Raw genomic sequence first — 20,781 nt, 5'->3', positions numbered from 1 at the left:
TCGGGACTCTTGCAAATGGCGGATAAAAATCAGAAGTTTAATATATTACAACACGGCATCTGCTAATTATTTAAACATACGCAACCACATCACTATGAACTAAACAATTATATTAGACACACACACTTGTGTGTTTTTGCCTAAGTTTGTGGACTTAGTGGTGGGGACATACACACAAAAACCCTCATTCATCAATAGGTGTAAATATGCTACATTAGCATTGCACAGCTCATTAAATAAGCTAAGCGATGACCCCGGGCAGTCAGTTATGCTTCCACCGTTCCGTGCATCGAAAGCCCCCGGCGGTGCTAGTATAGTCGATCCAGGCTAACTAAATGCTATGCCGCAGTTGGGATTTCCGTGACTTCATTTGTTGTAGTTATTATCACTGCTGTTGTTGCTGTTGAGTACACCTGAAGTGTGTTGAGGAGCTTCATTCAGGCAAGCGTGTTTGTTTATTTACAGATTGCAGCCATATTTTGCACTTGATAGTCCTTAGAGAATGTATAAACACTTCAAAATGTTTTCAAAAGTCTTTCCAGTAAAACTGAAGTTTTTGTCTCTGCAAAGGGCAGCTTGCCTCCATATTTTTTTTTTGTTATCAGTCACAGCACGGCTTGCGCAATGATCCGATATCCAAATACTTGCGTCTGTATTTGTGCAAACAATCTGAGCTCTCTATGCAATTAGCGTTGACTCAATCAATGAGCGTCTGCCCTCCGCTTGTCATATGCGCGATATTTGATTAGCAGACCAGGAGGATCTCAGATTTGTGTAGAAAAATCTCTTTTGCCGCTTGAGGCGTCTCTCCAATTTAGCGGTTCTGCTGTGCTTTCGCCTCCATCTTAGAAGACTTTTCAATAACGATGCTGGCTGAGACATTGTTTAAAAAAGTGACTTGAAAACGGCCGCAAACCAGAATCAGAATAATCTTTATTGTATGTATGTAGTATGTAGAAGACACAAGGAATTTGTTTGCGGGCGAACTCGCTGCCTGAGGGAAGTCGCTGGAAAAGGTGGTGGGCAGGCTACGGAAGGTCCAATAGGATTTTCCACACTCTTGTTTCGATTCTTACAGTGTGCAAATCCTCAAGAGTGGCTGGGTCGGTTCCAGTGATTTTGTCCGCCGTCTTAACTGTCCGTTGAAGTCGGATTTTGTCCATTCGAATCAAAAACGTACGGATGCATACTAATCACTCTGAATTTTCCACGGGCTTTCTCCGCAACCCGTTGAATCCCCGATGGGTCGTCCAACCTGGGATGCTGCGCCAGCTTGACTTTGAAAGCGAAGGAGTAACTGCTCATTATGATGATTTCAATGTGGATCTTGATAAAACTGCCGACGATGAGGTCGAGATAACGATGTTCATTAAGCCCCGCGGTTTTATCCTCAGATACACCCCCCCCCCTGCCCAAGCCCCCACCACGACCGGCCCCCTTTCTCACAGCCTAATGACGTTTTTATGGGTAATTTCATTAGGAAGGGAAAAAAATCTGTAAAGCATAAACATGAGTGTCTCTTAATTGTGGGATGCGGTGGCCTTCCTGTGGTTCCGTTTTTAAATTTTTATTTTCTCAAGGTCCAAAGTAAAAAAAGGTCCGTAATATTTACTTCCTCCCTATTTTCAAATCCCACCTCAAAACCCATCTGTTTAAAATTGCTTTCAATGTCTAGTTCTATCTGCTATTTTATTATCTATCATTTTACTTATGGTTTTATTGTTGTGTGCTTTGTTTTTATTGTTTTTATTGTAAAGTGTCCTTGGGTGTTTTGAAAGGCGCTTGAAATTAAATGTATTATTATTATTAAAAAGAAGATTTATTATTCAAATGTTGATTTTTATCTTTGGGGGCTTTAGTTTTTTCTAAAGCCTGCTCCCCGCCACCCTGACATGCACAACTTTGAGCATCTTCTGGCCTTGCAATTTTGTTGAACGCAGCGGCGCGCTGATAGCCTAATGAAGACAAAGCAGCGGAGGCTCGCCGGCGCTGTGCTTAACAGAGACGGTGATTGGTCGCCACCGGCCGCTAGTGTCGTATAAGCTCTGCGTTTTCTCATTACGGGCGCTGCAATCTCGCCCTATAGGGTTTATACTAGTGTTCCTGTTTTCAAAAAAAATCTTCAATATGCATAATAGAACTGCAGGCGCACTTTTTGTTTGTTCTCGAGAGTGAACGGTGGTTTTCAGGGTAACCCCCCCCCCCCCCCTGAGTGAAAGCCCCAGATGTGGTTTTCGATATGGTATGAAACACAGTTTCACTTTCTCAAACATTCTCTTATTGCACTGTCACATTTCCATTAAAAAAAGTGTTTGTTTTGACTCCCCAATGATCCCAAAATGGCTTTTTTATTTCCTGATTGATTCGAAAGCACTGTCAATTTCCCCCCAAGCCTCCCCCCCAAAAAAAACTATCGTACACGTATTTGATGTCCCAAAGTAATTTGGGGAATTGACCACGAGGATTGTAACCAAATGTTCATTGTTTGGCTACGAAATGCGCAGATTGGTTTTGCATATGTGTAACAATATTGCGATCGTTAGCTTTGACGTTGCCCCTCACAATCGCCAGCGCAAGCGAGCGTCTGCTTGTGATTTGTGGTCTCGGCTGCTGTTTACTCTCGCACAATTGCGCCGTATTGATCAAACAAGACAATAAGACATCAATCAAATACCCCTGCCCACCCCTGGCCATCAACAGAGACGATTAGGAGCCTTGAAAATATTTCTTTAGTGGCTTTTTGTCATATGAAGAAGAATCTAAGGTGACTGTCATTTTTTCAGTGTTTATTCAAAATGGCGATAGGACGAAACATGGGAAAATCTGCAATTTTTTTGTTACAAAATGAAAGCCCTCACGACGAGCATTGAGGAAAAATCCATCACCGCCATTTCTAAAATGTGTGATTCAAATTGTAGTATTCGGGGACTCATTTTTTTTATTTGTAGAAACAGAATATCTAATGACGTCTTTTACGGATCAGTACTGCTCGCATACTATTAACGTTTTTCTGTCGCCCGAGGAGCAAGCTCATTCCGCATTCAGAATTTCAAATTTTGATTTTCAGCCATGTTTTTTCCGATCTCAGATTGTCGCACAAAGAATAACACACCCGGTGGTTTGGATAATTCGCCATAACTTCTCCGAATTACCGGCAACATAACTTTTGCATTTGGACACCTGCTGCAAGACATTCCTCCCGTGATCCTCCGACATTTTATCGACGAGGCATGAGAATTTTGGAAGGTCGAGAACACTCGAGATAATCCCATTCGCTAATTCGCGGCGTCACATGGGAAGTGGGAAGGAAGCGCCACTCAAGGGGGCTCTCCGTCTTAATCCTCGGACATTATCTCGACACCGTAAAGCGGGTCTTGGCTCGTTACCTCGCCGTCGAGAGCCGGTCTGGCGGGGCTGCAGAGAGCCTCCGCGACCGCTCACAATGTAATCTTCAGATTAGACGGCGGTAGGGGGGGGGGGTGGCGAGACAGATTCTTTCTGCCTGCCTGACCTTGTCGAGGCATAAGGAGGAGTAGGGAGTGAAAACTAAGATTTGGGCTGGAGTAAACCAATGAGTTTGCGTTCTGGTGACGTTTTATAGGGTCACCGCGTTAACTTTGCCATTGACACTAAAACAAAGGCAAACTGACACCTTCCCAAACAAATAAACAGAAACGCAAACGCTGGTTTGTCCTAATTTATCGCCTTATGCTAATATAGTTTTGCGCTGCATTAATGAAGTTTTTAGCTCATGCTTTCCCCATTATCTATTCCTGTATGACCTCGCTCCTTTTGTAAACGTTTGCTTGACTCGCATGCTGTGATTACATTAATTTTCCGTCTTTAACAATGTAAATAAGCCAGACGGCATTTTGCCGCATTATGGAGGCTCATCATCTAAAGTCGAAGATGGCGCCCAAGTAGGCAGCCGTTAAGTGTTCTCACGAGCGTTGCATTTTTGTTGTTGTTTTTTTAGGCGTTGTTTTTATGTTGTTTTTGTGTTTTCTTTGGTCACTTTGAGTTGTTGTGCGTCATGTGGAACAGATACGGATTGTTTTTTTAGCATTTTCGGCCACGACATTCAAGACGCAGACTCTGCTGAATGGTTGCGCTTTTTCGCGAGCACTGTTTTTGATTTGGGAGGAATGTCGGTGCCATTTGACAGTCACTGTATTTTAGTGGATTGTCATGAATTCCGTTTGGAAAAAAATTGGGATGCTGTTGTGGGTTCTTGTATGATCCACGACGTCTTTGTGGAAATTAAAAAAAAAAATCATATACAGGTCAGATCCGACTTAGGACCGAGTTCCGTTCCGACCAAACGGTTGCAAATCGAAATAGTCGCAAGTTGAAATCCATTCAAAATGAAATGTTGAATAGAGACTCTGAGGCTAAATGACAGGCAACCCCCCCCCCCCCTGGTGCCATCACACGGTTGATTGCTATGCGAGAGTGAGATGCTGGCTGCCTGGCCAAAATTGTCCTGTGCGTTGCCCGCCTGCTAGCGCGCTTGCGGTGCCAGGCGTAGAATTAAAATTTAACAAAATAGGGTCTGGAGGTCATGGTCATAAGTACGGGTTCTCGTAAATCGAGCTGGTCGTAAGTCGAATGTTACCTGTATTCGTTTCTGGGAAATCTGTCAATGCCATTCATGCTGAGGACTCTGTCCGGAATCTGTTCCAATCTGGTTCAGATCCAGAATTGCAGCATATGTGTAATCAGAATGGTTCACAAAATACCAACTTAGTTCTTTGTGATTTGGCCCAGCAAGCAGCTTCATGAACGGTTAAGAAATAGTGATTGTGGGTATTTTGAGTCCATAATATTCATTGGTGAGGACACGTAGCTTGTTCTCTTGAGCTCAGGTATATTTTCTCTGCGCATGAATAATGAATGCGACATTTCTGCTCGGTTGCAAAGCAAAGTAATAAGTCTGTCGGCAAGAGATGCACTAAAGAATAACATATAAACTCTGCGCCGCGTTTCATTTGAAGCCCCTCCTCCCTTATTTTTTTTTTTTTAACTGGCCGTAGGATGCGACAGAGTGTCTTCCCCCGCACAACTCAATTATTTTCCCCCGCAGATGCGCTTTGCAATTGATAAAGCCGCTCAGCAACAAAATAACGTGTCACTTTTGTCACGGCGCGTGATTAGAAGTCGGCGCAACATGGTCACCAGGTAACATACTGTATGTAAATAGAAGCTGTGCAAAAAAAAAAAAAAAAAACATCACCATGCTGTGTTGCTTAATTGAAATGTCAACCATTTTATTTCTTTTTATTCCAGACCAAAGAGATCATTAATGCTCTTCTACTTCCTGTCAGCATGTCTTTATTGCCGCTGAAATGTTGCGCGTGCCAGGCAGGCATCGCCAGAAGATAAATACCACTGTTAGATGAAAACCACTTTGTCGCCGGAGCCGCTCACGCGTCAAACATATGCCACCAAAACAGTTTGATGCGACGCTAATTGTAAAGCGCAGTTGGTTCCGCTGCATTGAGCAACAATGCGGCTAGCGTGCGGACCCTGTGCCCCTGACGTGTTCTATTTTTTTCACATGTTCATTCCCTCTTGTATTCATGAAATCTGAGGAACTCAAATTACAAGAGGATTTGCTTTCAAAAATCTTTTGGCAAATTAGTCGGAGGGCATCTTTTAGGACTTTTGACTTTGAAGGTTGCGCTGCATTTAAATCCATTTATTCGTCCATATGGAGACAATTTTACAGCCTTTTATGAAAACATCTTATCACCGCTTAGCATTACAACAGTCTGATTCTTTCAATGTCCTTGTCGTGCTTCTCCGAGTAGCCACGTGTACAATCATGGCCAATTTGCAGTCATGGAAGAGTGACTGCCCCCCTACACCCCCCCCCCCCAAAAAAATCATCACAATAAGTGCATTATGCTCGCGTCGACGTTTGGATCTCCTCCTTCACAACAGCTGTTATCTCATTCACTGCCGGACGTGTAAAAATGTGTCCACTCCAGTGCCAGGGTTTTTGTCATTGTCACTGGAATTCCTGGACGCACAAAATATTGAGTTTTAGGACTACATAAACATTCAATGCAAGCGTAAGAAACCTTAGTCTCTCTTCTTTCATCAGAAAAAAAAGAGTTAATTTCTAAGTTAGATGAGTCTGGAGTTATCTGAGCTTGAAATAGGGGCAGCTGTAAAAAATACAATACAAAACATTGGTTTATATAGCGCTTTAATAACAGCTGAAGCTGGAACAAAGCGCTCATACGGGAAAAAAAGGAAATGCTGCCCTCTTGTGGAAGGGAAAAAACATGGTCAGAGGTCATGGCCAGTGCTTTATCGGCACCCAAGCATGAAAAAAAAAAACTAAACCCGAACAAATTCGGGAATGGCGCTCTACGTCATATTTTCAATTCCCGAATAAAAGGTGCGTTTTGGTTGCCCCTGCTAGGCAAGGGTGAATCGGAGGTCAATTTGGTTGCGGAATGCAAAGCTTCCTCCAGTTAGAGAGCAAAAAGGGAGCCGAAAGTTGTCTCGGTAACAATCTCAGCCGTGATGCATCTCAATAGAGGATGGAGTCTCTCTGGGCATGTTGCTAGGTGATGCATTAATATTTATCTTGTTTTTTCCCTCAGAATGTTTTGCGCAACCCTGACGACAAGCTCGACGCTTATATTATCTCCATCTCCCTGATAGCTCAATTATCATTTATCCTTGCTTAAAAAAATAAAGAAAAGAGACTCATTTCAAATCATTTTAATTAGTACCTGCAAAATTAATACAGCGGGAGCTTTATTGATTTATCACTAACCCCTCCACCTTCTTTTTTTTTTCCACATCCAATTTGCACATCTGGCTTTGCATAATTGACGAATCTTGAGTATGTTGCTGCTCCGTCCATGTGTAAAACGTTCAATTTCGATGTTCTCACGGTTGCTGGTTGGGAGAAAAAGAGATTGATTTATTTATGTTTGTATGTATTTTTCATTTTTTTTATTGATGTATTTATTTGTTGATGTCGTTATTTATTCATTTATTTATTGCTGTTGACTTTAAAGACCCTTTCCTTGTTTGCACATACAAAGTATGTCATGAATACATTTGAATTATTATTCTGGAAAACTGCATCATTTAATTCCCTCCATGCAATACAACTAAGACTGTGATTTTATTTTTTAATATTTTAAATGATAGTTCTGCTCAGGTAAAATGTAGTTTTTTTAAACAAACATTCAAATTAAGAGATAAATAAATAGATTAATTAATTAATTAATTAATTAATTAATTAATAAAGAAACGCTTATAGGCCTTTGTTTTTATGTCAAAATTTAGCAAAGGTGTCATGTCTGAGGTGTACACATCGGATACCTCAGGGGTCTGTACTCGGCTCTAAATGATTCACATTATATACTAATGATATTTGTAATGTTTCAAGAAATAATGTTTGTTTTCGGATGATGTTTCTCTTTCCTGTACTGGAAAAAAAAACATGAACAGCATTTGTGTGTGGTTGGAATTGAACTGGAGCATACAATATTTTCTAGAAATTCCGATTGAATAAATGAACGAATCAACCAGACCGCCTCTAACGTCTCTCCTTTTTGCCTATCAGAAATCGACAGGATTCAGAAGGAGGAAGGCGGCAAAGAGGAAGAAAAGTTCATCGATGTCGTCATCAACAAGAACATGAAACTGGGCCAAAAAGTTTTGATACCAGTCAAGCAGTTTCCTAAAGTAAGTTGACGCACTGAACGTGCGCCATTTATTTATAAGCCAATGCAACCTGCTCCAGTTTGCTTTTCAGGTTCCTCAGACTCCCTTGATTTTTTGTTGTTGCAGTTATCTTGACGATTGTTTGATATAACAAAACAACGAGGACTTCCTACTGTAATAAGTCGAGCGGTTTCAGGTGTCGTTCCGCCTACTTTCTGTCGTGAACGCGCACCCCCGCGCACGCGACAACTCTATTACACTGACCTTGATCAATGCCACTTTGATGTCTCACCATATTCATACGTCTATGAATATTTATGAATATAAGATTGAGGGGAATTATCGCACAGCAGATTCCATTTTCTCGCCTCTTGCGATAGATTTTTTTTTCTTTCCTCCAGGTAAATAACAGCCATTTTTTTGGAGGTGTATAACGGCAAGACATTGACGGTTCCCCGCTATAAAGCAAAATGGGGCACACCCCAGGGGGCCTCCCCAATCGAAAATTTGTCAACTACAAGCTTGAGCTCATGCCACGCTTTTACCAATGAGTGATACGCTGTTTAGAGGTCCAACAAGCCACCGCGGGGAAGACAAATTCAATTTGTAGCCTTTTGGCAGGATGCGATGGCGGGAGTCATTCAACTCAATTGATTGTTGTTTTTTTTCTCTCTCTCTCTCTCTTTCATTCACACAGATACAAAGATGGCCGTGACATGAAAAGCTAACGTGGTCAAAGTACTCGTAGTCTATGCTTAAGAAGAAGTAATTAACTCATTCATTGCCAGACATGTGCAAAAATGTCCACTCCAGTGCCACAGTTTTTGTTAATGTTGTTAATCTGTGCTCATATAATAAGAAGACAAAGGAAAAAAATAGATATATTTTCCATATTGTTGTTTAAAACCGAGTTTTGCTATTGGACGAAAAATGCCCATAGCTTTGCCAATAGAAACCCTCTAAATTAGCTAAATAAGCTAAAACATAAATAAATAAATAAATAAATAAATAAATAAAAAAGAACAGAGGCTGTTGGTGTGTTTTCATTGGGACAAAACATAATGTATTAGTCAAAAATCCTTTGTTGAGCCCATATCATTTACCTATAAAGAGAAAAAAAAGGAGATTTTTTAAAATATTATTATTATTATTATTAATTATTTTTTCGGGGTGTGTTATCCCATCAGCTCCTTCGTTTTCACCCTGCTGTCTCATGTCCCTATCATCAGTCTGTTTCGTCCATCTCCGGATGAACCCGACCACTAAACAGTGCCTGCGCATTGACCTCCCTCCTTTTTGTTATGACTTGCAGGGCAGCGCGGTGAGTAGTGGCGAGTGCGCCGGATCACTTGGCAGAAAGCACTACAGGCCCATTAGCAAGTCGTAAGGAGTCCCACTGCTTTATTTCCACTACAGTGGTCTTCTTCTCTGTCTGGAGGAACAAGCCATTTTACCCCCCCCCCCCCATCTTGCTGCCCCCAGCACGCCTCTACCACACGTTCTTCTGCCATCTCTTTAGCCGGTTTCAAGACGACGCTTCTAAATAACGCCTCCCCACCCTGCTTTTATGTGAAGAAAGTGGACGTTCTTGTAATCCACCACGCCCCCCCCCCTCTTCCTTCCCCCTCACATCCTCTTTTTTTACCGCCACCGTTTCCCAACATAGCATCACAATCCTCTCCCGTGGCGCGCTGACATCATACAAGTCCAGACGGGGTCACATAATCCCCTCATGATACCCAAAGCATTAGTCACAGGACAGATTTTTGTCGATGATAAACAGCGGGGGGGATTTATTTGTTTGGAAGACTCATATATTTGGATCTTTTTTTCCCATATTATTCCGTATTACCGTTCAGACCTTATTGGCTGATGTCATGCGTCTTTTAACGAGGCGGTGTTAAATGCAGCGGGGAAACTCCACGTTTAACAGTTTAACTCATTCACTGCCAGACGATGTGCAAAAATATACATATACATAAATAAATGAATACATGAAAAACTGGATAAATACATACATATATAAAAAAATAACTAAACAAATAAATAAATAAACAAATACCTAAATAAATACGTCTGTGTAAGCTCTCAGTCGTACAGGAGTGGTCCATCGACGAAAAGGTTTATTGAGCCGTCATCTGTACTTTGTTGAAGGTGTCGGACGTTTCACTTCTTATCCAAGATGCTTCTTCAGCGAACTAAAGTCTTACTGGTAGTATCGGCCCTATATATATATATATCCCTAATGTCCAGACATGGCGGCGCCGGATACTGGTATGATCTATCAGCATCGCAGGGATAATACTAGTGGGGCTCAATCTGTAGTACATATGCACCTAAAAGCTAGCAACCACTCATTTGATGACAATGGGGTTAAAATCTTAGCAAAAGAACATAGATGGTTTGAAAGGGGAGTAAAAGAAGCAATTTTAATAAAAAAGCTAAATCCTTCATTAACCCGATATGGTGGGTCGTACAATAGCCTGCTTAGACAACATAGGTTAGGTAACATTAGTAATGCTGATGAGGTGATACCGGAGGGAGCGGGGCAATCAGGCCAGTCATTAGTCAGGAATGTTGGAACAATCGGTGGGGCTTCAGGGAGTGGTCCTCTGCTCCCCCCAACCTGAGAGTAGGGACCTATCATAGCAGTGTCCGCCGCCGCCATTTCTGGACATTAGGGATATGTATATAGGGGCGATACTACCAGCAAGACTTTAGTTCGCTGAAGAAGCATCTTGGATAAGAAGCAAAACGTCCGACACCTTCAAAAAAGTACAGATGACGGCTGAAGAAACCTTTTCATCGACTAACTAAATAAATTAATACATACATAAATGCATAAATACATACTGTAAATACACAAATACATAAATAAAAATAAATAAATACATACAAACATGCATACGTGCATATGTGCATACATGCATACATGCATTCGTGCATACTTGCATAAATAAATAAAAATACATAGATACAGAAATTAAATACATGGATTTTCCTTTTTCTGCCATTTTGCAGACCCCACATTCCACATTAGCTTAGCGGTTAGCATGGCTTTGCTGTCATTTGTTCCTCAGCGGTAAATAGCGCCACTCCGCCAGGGAATCTCATTATGTTGAAAATTCCTCGTGGCTGCCAAGTGGCGAGACAAGGTTATTTTGGGACAGCAGTGACTCCGTCTCGCAGGCTGACATCTAGCTTATGTTGCCCGTGTTCGCTTTGAATTAGCCCACGCAAGAAATTGTTGTTGTTGCAAACAGTTCCACAAACACGCAACGGATCAAACACGCCGATCTTATGACTGTACGGGAGTAAATCACTCAAGCTCCTGAAGTTATCGGTTAGAAATTGGCAGGTGCCTCTGAATAAGCTCGCTGAACAAAAGTCGGAAAGGGCAAGGTGAAGCGTTACCTCCCGCCAGCTAATTGATGACTTTGGCAGCCAAAGGAGACGGCCGAATAAGTCACCGGGGAATAAAAAATCTGAAAGCTTTCTCCCATCTTTTGTCTCACTTTGACCGTCTCCGGCTGTGAATGGAATTGGCGAGTGTTAAGGTTTCTCTCGCTTTGATGGCTCTCTGCTCGCCATTGTGATGGCGCAGCATTTTTAGGCTCACTTTCACCGACCAAAAACGACCTTGTGAGTTCATCGTCACTCTGTGGTGACTGAAAATTCAGAGAATAAAGACCGACAAAATGTGATCCACGCTGACTGGAATTGGTTTTCGCTTAACAAAAGCCCAAACTGTGACGAAATACGCTTGATTTACCGCCTGTATTGATCCCGCCGAAGATGCAAAGAATAGCTTTTATTAGTTTCTGTGAAAAACGACTTCAGGTTAAATCTACGTCAAATTGATGCCGGTGTCTTTGCGCTTTATCTCGTGCAAACAGCTGTTTGATTGATTGCCCCCCCCCCCCTTCTGTTTTGTTTCCTGCAGTTTAACTTTGTGGGCAAACTTCTTGGGCCACGTGGGAACTCATTAAAGAGACTACAGGAGGACACCCTCACTAAGATGTCCATTCTGGGTAAAGGGTCCATGCGGGACAAAGACAAGGTAACCCGACTCTCCGCTTGACCTTGTGAGCCAAAGCCAATCATGTCTGGATAATCGAAAATGTAATTTTGGGAAGTGACGTAATCTATTTTGAAAATAAGTTACTTGTTATGGATATTCACTCCAATAAAAAGGCTGATTTGCGATCTTATAAGTGAAAGAAGGACGTGATGGTCACTGTCCGTTTTTCGGACCACAGTGCGGCACTTCATTCTGACTTGAATCCCGAAAAAGAGAAATTTGAGGTAACATTCATGCTTAACGGAGCCTATTTATCAACAATTACACGGATGCCTGAAGCCAACGTATAAATTGACGCCAACCGTAGTTCGGGAGGATCAGGATTGATTACAGACTTTGTTAGTGCGGGTGGGTGGACAGGATGGGGGGCATTATAAATCGACTTGGCCAGGCTCGTCGGCGTCTGCGAATTGTCGGCCGCAATGACTCTTGTTATCATACGGCACATTCTTTTTGATTATGGTGATCAATAGTCTCAAGATGGTCCGGGAAGAGATCCGTCATGGAGATGTGCTGACCCCAGCACACCCGCACCTGCCTGCTGTGCGATTTAAGACCAGGCAGTTCAGCTTTTAGCTCGCTTTTCTTTTTTATTAATGGGAGGGGGTGATAAGGAGGTGCATCGCTCAGCCTTTTTGCTGACTTTCCAGGTGCCAATTTCAAAAGAATGCACCACTGTAGGCTCGGAAATATCATGCAAGCGTGAACCAGGAAGTCAGGTCGCGCGCACAGGCAAAACGGTCGATGGCTTTTTCAAGCGGGAGTAAAAATACCGCCGCCTCTTTCCTCGCAGCCACGCTTCAATGATTCTATTTCTATCATTATATTTCAATGCTGGTGAAACATTCCCACGTGCATTTTGCGCAGAGGACGGAAATGCCATCGCACAAGTCACGAAGCGGCGCGTCGGGAAGATAAGTCCCTCAGATGCTGCAAAGCGGCGGGATAATTGCCCGAATATTTGCTGCTCTTGTTGACAAAAAAATATCAGCGTGGAGGGGATATGGCACCTCAGCTGTCCTGCCGCTGTCAAGACGGCCATGATGTAGAGGCATCTGCGTCGCACGACCCCCTCTTGTTCGCACCGTAATTAACTCATCCATTTTCTTCCCCGGGAACTTTCTCTCACTATCCCCTCGTCGGCCGAAAATTGAATTTACCGTGCTTGGCTTACGGTGAGCCCGGTGTGATTGAATTTGTATTTTAATCGCCAAGGCGTATCCCTTTTGTCTTTTTTTATTTGGACTTTTTGGCGTTTCAAATACTAGCTTATCATATACGCAGCGCTTAGCAATTTATTAGACCGCCAAGGCCCCACGCTCCCCGTCATCTAAAGAAAGAAAGAATTCATTTGCGACGGAGCACATCGTAAAGAGGTAAACAATTACTGCTTTTCTTCCCGCCGCAGATGATGAACCGGTGCGCGTTGTCATCACAACAGATAATGTAGTGCTTTACCTTGTTGAACCGATCAACCAAGCTGACGCGAATCGATGTACTGCTCAAAATGCATGGAATAACATTCCATTGAGTACATTTTCTCTTGGCTACTACCGTATTTTCCGGTGTATAAGGCGCACCCCCGCTGAATGGTGTATTTTCAAACTTTTTCCATATACAATACATCCTAATTTATATAGCTGCAGCTGCGCTTCACATAATAGTCAACACAAAGGAAAATAATAAACTCAACAGGAACATAAAAACATGGACAGTTGTGCAATCTTAACAACTTGCCCCATGTTCTCTATGATATGAGTACAAGACAAACACTTTATTACTTTATTATTATTTATTATTTATATATAAGGCCTTCAATGAATGTCGTCAATGAATGAAAAAAAAGTTTTCCAAATATAATACTGTATATAAATCGATTCGTTTTCCCAATATATCGATGAAAAGGTTTGTTCAGCCGTCATCTGTACTTCTTTGAAGGTGTCGGACGTTTCGCTCCTCATCCGAAAAGCTTCGTCAGCAAACTAAAATTTTGCTTGTAGCTCTTGCGCTATATACTGTATATATCCCTACTGTCCAGAGGTGGCCAGACTTCTGCTCGGATAGGTCCCTGCTCTAAGGTTGGGGGGAGCAGTGGACTACACCCTGAAGCTAATCTGATTACTTCTTTTGTCTGTCTCATTACGTTCTATGACTGGTTCTGATTGCCCCAATCGCACTGATATCACCTCATCAGCTTGACTATGCCTATGTGGGAACAATCTCACAACAGTCAGTTACAACAGACCTCTTAGATTGTGTGGCTTTTGGGTGCACCTTATACACTGGAAAATACGGTATTTCAATATATATATTTTTTGTGTCCTTTGTTCGTTTTTAGCCAGTCGCCTCCTCTCATCAGATGTGCTAAAAAAATCAAACGACATCACCCAAGAAGAAAACAAAATCATCATTGAACCTACTTGGCCTCTTTTGTCATCAAACCGTGTCGCACAGGATTTATTTATTTTTTTCGCCATCCAGAAGACGTGATGTCGTGGCAAATTGCCCTCATGCTGATTTGAAAGCTGTTATCGCCAGCGTTTCTTTTCTTCGTCAAGAAATGACGACATTTTACTTCACAGCGTCAATCTGATGCTGTGGACCGGCCAGAATTCCTTACCTAGCATCACAATATAATACCTCCACCCCCCATTGAGTCCTTTTCTTTTAATATTCAAATGACTTCTACTGAGCGCATTTTACAAAGATTCCACCACATCTAGCTATATTTTACGTTTTAAGACTCGCACTGAATATTCATGAAGACTTGTTTTTGAGTTGATGACGATGCCCTAAGTGACGTCACGGAGGGAACGCCCCTGACCGAGAAAGCGACACACGATGCATTTTGGGTACTTTCTTTTCGTCTGAAATCACCGTGTTGATCGCGAAATTAGAAGGAAAACTACGTAAATAACGCGATGGTGAATTGTGTGTCACAGCCAATTGCGGTAACACGTATAAAGAAGGTCTAAGTTTACACAATTTCCAAGCGGACTAATCAGCCCATTTCCAAAAGAGCTTGTGCGCCATCTTGTGCATTTTCTGGACGCTACATTGGAGTCCAGACGGCTCGAATTGATATGGAAGGACTTCTTTAATCGATTGCAAACATTTATGCTTTCCTCTTCAGAACTATTTGAATCATATTCATAACTGGATGAGTAACAAGAAAGCATCAGATTCTCAGAATCAGATTCTGGAGCAAGGCAGTTTGTGAAGGAGTATCCTGGCGTGATGTCACGAACAAGTGGGAGGGACTTTCTGAATCTCCCCAGTTTCGAGCTCATTTTGTGGCAGTTTTGGGAGACTTTTTTGATTTTTATTGGTGTTTTGAATTTGACTAAAAATATCAGCATGCGTGTTTTGAGTATTTTAGATGCCATAAAACGGTTTTCTGATGTCGGGAAACAAAAAAAATGGTATCGGTTGTTTAGCTATGTTAAACCCATTCTAAGCGGCCTCTGCAGCGGCTCCGGCGTGTTTCCAGAGCTAAACAGCCATATATCGCGGAGGCGGGGTTGGCGCAAAGAAAGGCAGGTAGATGGAAAGAAGCAGACACGCGTCATCTGTCGCGGAAGGCCGCTTTAGTGACACGGTGGGATCAGGGGAGTGCGTCTTATCGCCTGATAACGTAGCATCCAGATGCAGACAACCATGTCGAGTGAAGATATCACACCCGCGGCTAGCTTTCCAGCATGAGGTGCAAGGTGCTGAGTTCAAGACATTTTCGTGTACGGGCATGACGTTTTCTGAGCTTTTTTGTTTTTGATGCTCTGGGGTATTTTTTGTTTGCCATTTTTTTAAACTCATTCAGTGCCGTTGGCGAATTTATTCGGGAATTGATAATATGACGTAGAGCGCCATTCCCGAGTTTTGGTTTTTCTTGCTGGCGTGACGATAAAACGCTAGCCAGACCTCTGGCAATGTTTTTTTTTTCCTTTCCACAAAGGGGCATCATTTTCCTTTTTTCCATGTTAGCGTTTTATTCCAGCTTCAGCTGTTGTTAAAGCGCTATATCAATCAATATTGTATTATATTTTCAACAGCAGCCCCCATTTCAAGCTCAGATAACTTAAGAATAAACTCTTTTTTTAATAAAAGAACAGAGTCTCAATGGTTTCTTATGCATTGAATGTTTATGTACTCCTAAAACTCAATATTCTGTGCGTCCTGGAATTTGAGTGAAAATGACAAAAACCCTGGCAGTGATTGATTGTTTTCTCATGCTTTTTTCCCCCCACCAATGTAAATGATCCACAACACGTGACAGGGAAAAAACGGGTCCAGATCTGCGTCCCTCCTCCCGTTGTTGCGTCCACACTCGACACAGGCAGCTCGGTAAAAGCAATAGATTTATGGAGAAAATTAGCATCTCATTAGCATATCACTGCCGCTCTTAAAAGAAGGTTATTTATAATTAGATGACATCAGACACCGGCTCGCATGGCGCTGAGGTGGGAGAAGCGGCGCCTATCGGAAAGCCCTCGGAGAAGTCTCTTTTGGTGTAAAAAAAAAAAAATGGAGAAAGTGGGACACGGAACCTGATGTTTCTTCACGTGATGTTATCGGAGACATTTGAGGCTTTTGCCGTCCTATTTCCCGCCATCAACATGATCCTGGCCTGTTTTTGTGCGAGGTCTGCAGCCTGCCACTGTTTACATGCGATCATTTCTCATCTTACTTTTTTCTCCTGCTAAAACCATTTAACAGTGTAGAAAAATAAACGTGTGCGTGTGAAAATGTATACATGTATATACAGTATATATAAATGTAGATATATAAATGTAAATAGATATAGATATCGATCTATATATATATATATATATATATATATATATATATATATATATATATATATATATATAGATATATATATATCTGAGCTAGTAGATGTAGATGTAGATATAAAACGTGTGATATCTGTCTGTCTGTCTGTCTGTCTGTCTGTCTGTCCGGCTAGCTAGCTAGCCAGCCAGCCACACACACTATATACAGTAAAGTCTTGTTATATCGATGTCGGATATCGATAGTCCCGGTTATATCGATACTATTTCTATGCACGCACGGAGAAAATTACATGCAAACAGGGTCGGATATATCGATAGTCCCGGTTATATCGATATTTTTTCGGACTCCCTTGAATATCGATATAACGAGACTTTACTGTATATATATATATGATGTATATACAGTATATGAATTTATCATTGAAATATCAAAGGGTGGTCTCCCTTTGAAAAGCGATCAGTGGTGACTGAAGGCTGCAGTCCAAATAATTTAAAGCATGCCTGTTTACAAGTGCCCCTCTCCACTACCCCACCAAGACTTATTTCCTCCAGTAAAGCATCCTTCTTTTGCCGTCATGGGATTGTGGGCCAATCGCACAAGCTGACAGCTAACTGGCATCCCATTTAAGCGGCAATGTTTTCATCCCCGCCAGGAAGAAGAGCTACGCCAGAGTGGCGAAGCCAAATACCAACACCTCAACGAAGACTTGCACGTCCTCATCGAGGTGTTTGCCCCGCCGGCTGAAGCTTACGCCAGGATGGGTCACGCCTTAGAGGAGATCAAGAAGTTTCTCATACCGGTATGGAGTACACAAATATACACACATTCTAAATGTGGAAAATGTCCTCAGTGGGACGATGCCCTTTTTTGTCACATACATATTCACATTGGGGTACTCCTACCCCACACATAGTTTTATTTACTCTCCCGCCATTTATTATAGATGATCTCTGCGATGCTCTCAGCATACTAATTTACATCTCATTAATTATCTGCAGCCCAACCCAACCAGCCGGCCAACACCACCCCCGCTCACTGGTGGTGTTCTTTTTTTCTATCCCAACGGATCACACACGGCTCATGTCAAAAAACATTTAAATGCTTTTGCAGATGTATTTTAATGTAGCTGTGTGGTTGCGTGAAAAGGAAAATGGAGGTGTGTGTGTATGTGTGTGCTTTCTTTTTTGTGCTATCTGCTGTCTCATGAACAGCAGCACTCCAACGTATATTAATTAGTTCTTCCTGGTGATGTCTCCCTGGAGATAAAATCTGTAATTGAATACAGTTTAATTGAAAATGTGTGTATATGTGTGTGTGTGTGTGTGTGTGGGGGGGGGGGGTTGGCTGCACGCACACAAGTTTTTTATTTTATTTTGTAAATGTATGTATGTGTGTGCGCAGGATTACAACGATGAAATCAGACAGGCCCAGCTACAGGAACTCACGTACCTCAATGGAGGCTCGGAAGATGCCAAGGTCCCAGCGGTCAGGGGCAAGTCAGCCACCCGTACGAGAGGGACGCCTGTGCCTGGACCTCCCAGGTAACTTGCTTCTTCTTCTTCTTCTTCTTCTTCTTCTTCTTCTTCTTCTTCTTCTTCTTCTTCGCCATTGTGTGTTTGTTTGCGCACTCGCACCCGTTTGCTCTGAGATGGCATTTTCTTCTTTGCTGGTGGTCACATAGGGGTCCTGCTCGGTTTATGAATGTCATTTTAGAGCTGCAGCAGCATGCGGCTAATTTCTGTCATTTTTATGGAAACTACTTGGGATGGTTTTGTTTAGATTTTTAACTCATTCACTGCCATTCACAAATGTATTCGGAAATTGAAAATATAACGCACAGCACCATTCCCGAATTTGTGTTTTGTTTTTTCTTGCTTGGGTGCTGCTAAAGCGCTGGCCATAGCCTCTGCCAATGTTTTTTCTTTTCCACAAGGGGGCAGAATTTCCCTTTTTTCCATGTTAGCGCTTTTTTTTAACAGCATCAGCTGTTGTTAAAGTGCTACATAAACCAATATGTATGTATTGCATTGTATTTTGGACATCCACTCTCATTTCAAATTCAGATCACGCCAGACCCATGTCATTTAGGAATTAACTCTTGTTTTCTGATGAAAGAAGAGCTTTGTAACGCTAAACTGAATGTTTATGTAGTCCTAAAACTCAATAATAATAATACATTTCCTTTCCAAGCGCCTTTAAAAACTGTCAAGGTCACTTTACAGTCAGAGGATACGTTTTTCTGCGGGTGAGCAGCGGCAGCCACACACGCCAGCGTTCACTCAACCCGGAAGTAACTGAAATAGATAGAAAGCTAGCTAGCTAGCCAATCGATTGGCAACAGAGACCTAGCTAGACAGCCAGCCAGCTCAAAAGTGAATAGATAGATAGATATTCTATCTGTCCTCAAATTCAAGTGACAATTCCAAAAACCCTGGCACTGGAGTGGGCACATTTTTGAATATCATCTGGCAGTGAATGACTTAAATTTCAGAAAATTCTGAAACGATGCACTTTCCGTGAGCATGATTTATTTGTCATGCGTTATTTCAGAAAAAAACCCATACTGATATAATTGCATGTAGCGTTCAAGAGGCTTATCAACAAATTCCATACCAGGTCAAATCAGGAATCGATCAACGAGGCGTCTTCTGAAATGTGATGCTTTTAAACTCTTTTACAATGAAAATATTAGCATCAAAGTCCTTATTTGCGAGTGAGTGGTCTACTTTCATCATCGCCATCCCTCTGAGCTTTCTCGCTTCCTTTGAGACATCACATAATATAAAAATACTGGTGGCCATTCCAATTTTTTTTTCTGTGTTTTAGTGCTTTGAAGAAGGGGGAAAAAAACCACAAAGTGCATATCTGTTTATATTTGCAATTAAAGAAAAGCAACACGCCTCGTGATAGAATCTGTTAACCAAGGACACTCAGGTTGTTGATACGTAGCTCCCAGTTCGGATATAATTGGCAACGTTTTAACTTGTAGCATGATTAGTGCCTTCCATGCATGCAAAAATCCACCTTATTTAATGAAAGCTTTCTTCACTAAGGTTTTCTTTTTGCTTTGAATTCAAGCAGTGTGGATGAAAAAAAAAAAACCTTCGTTAAAAAAAAAAAAAACCTTGGCCCTCAACGAACCCTTTTGACCTACCTGACATCAGCCTATTCTGGTTGCTTTCAAGTAAACATCCGCCACTGTCCGCGACAGACTGCCGAATCCCAGGTTGCGCGCGCGGAATGAAAGCGATAGAAAGCAAATGACCCCCACAGCCACCTTTTGGGGCCTTTTTTTTTTTTTTTTTTCCGCTTTCCATTTCTACACATCATTTACCTGCCCTTAGAGACGATTGAGCCGGTAAAACCCGTTAAAAGCGTTAACATCTTTAACAAACCGCCAGCTCGGCCAACCTTTGACTTCATACGTAGAAAAATGTGGTGTTCCGTGTCAGCCTGTTGACAAATGTCAGAAGACTGTCCAGGTCTAAATCTCAGAGGTAGTTTCCAAATAGGTGGCTTGCTTGTGTTTTTGAACTCTTAACTCATTCATTGCCATTTCCTAATTTATTTGGGAATTGAAAATATGATGTAGAGCGCAGTTCCAGTATTAGTTCGCGTTTTGTTTTCTCTTGCTTGGGTGCCGATAAAGCGCTGGCCAGACCTCTGGAAATGTTTTTTTTTCCCCCATCTACTGCCCGACGTGCAAAAATGTGTCAGGGTTTTTGTCATCACACGGTTGCTGTGCGCGAGTGAGATGCTGGCTGGCTGGCCAAAATTGTCATACATGTTGCCGGCCTGCTAGCGCGTTGCGGTGCCAGGCGTAGAATAAAAATTTTTAAAATAGGGTCTGGAGGTCGTGGTCGTAAGTACGGGTGGTCATAAGTCGAGCTGGTCGTCAGTCGGATGTTCCCTGTATTGATTTTTAGGTCTACATAAACATTCAATACATCGTTAAAAACCTTAGACTCTCTTTTTTAAATCGGGGAAAAAAAAGAGTTAATTCCTCAATGATATGGGTCGGGAGTTATATGAGCTTGAAATGAGGGCGGCTGTCCTAAATACAATGCAATACATACATATTATTTTACATCATGCTTCAACAACCAAGTAAAGAGGATTACATTCATCGAGGCAAGATGTGACAAAGGCATGAATTACTGCTTCAAGGTGCTCATAATAAAAGAATAAAATAAGAAAAAAAAAGAATAAAACGTTTT

General features: G+C 42.0%; 1 protein-coding gene across 3 annotated transcripts in view; it reads left to right on the top strand.

Moving 5' to 3' along the window:
• khdrbs3 (KH domain containing, RNA binding, signal transduction associated 3) overlaps nucleotides 1-20,781 on the top strand; it is a 97,802-nt gene that overhangs the window by 16,625 nt on the left and 60,396 nt on the right. For all 3 annotated transcript variants that reach the window (XR_016113450.1, XR_016113451.1, XM_088986862.1), the window contains exons 2-5: nucleotides 7,592-7,713; nucleotides 11,636-11,752; nucleotides 17,217-17,363; nucleotides 17,966-18,105. Coding sequence is in view for 1 of the 3 variants with exons in the window: in XM_088986862.1 (XP_088842988.1) it covers nucleotides 7,592-7,713; nucleotides 11,636-11,752; nucleotides 17,217-17,363; nucleotides 17,966-18,105 (526 nt within the window). In the remaining 2 variants the exon portion in view is untranslated. The remainder of the gene's footprint in view (nucleotides 1-7,591; nucleotides 7,714-11,635; nucleotides 11,753-17,216; nucleotides 17,364-17,965; nucleotides 18,106-20,781) is intronic.

The sequence above is a fragment of the Hippocampus bargibanti genome, linkage group LG20 (assembly GCF_051943395.1).
Source record: "Hippocampus bargibanti isolate YZ-2025 linkage group LG20, ASM5194339v1, whole genome shotgun sequence".
In the NCBI taxonomy this organism is placed as follows: domain Eukaryota; kingdom Metazoa; phylum Chordata; class Actinopteri; order Syngnathiformes; family Syngnathidae; genus Hippocampus; species Hippocampus bargibanti.
The sequence above is the reverse complement of the archived record's forward strand: the minus strand, read 5'-3'. Positions and strand labels throughout refer to the sequence as shown.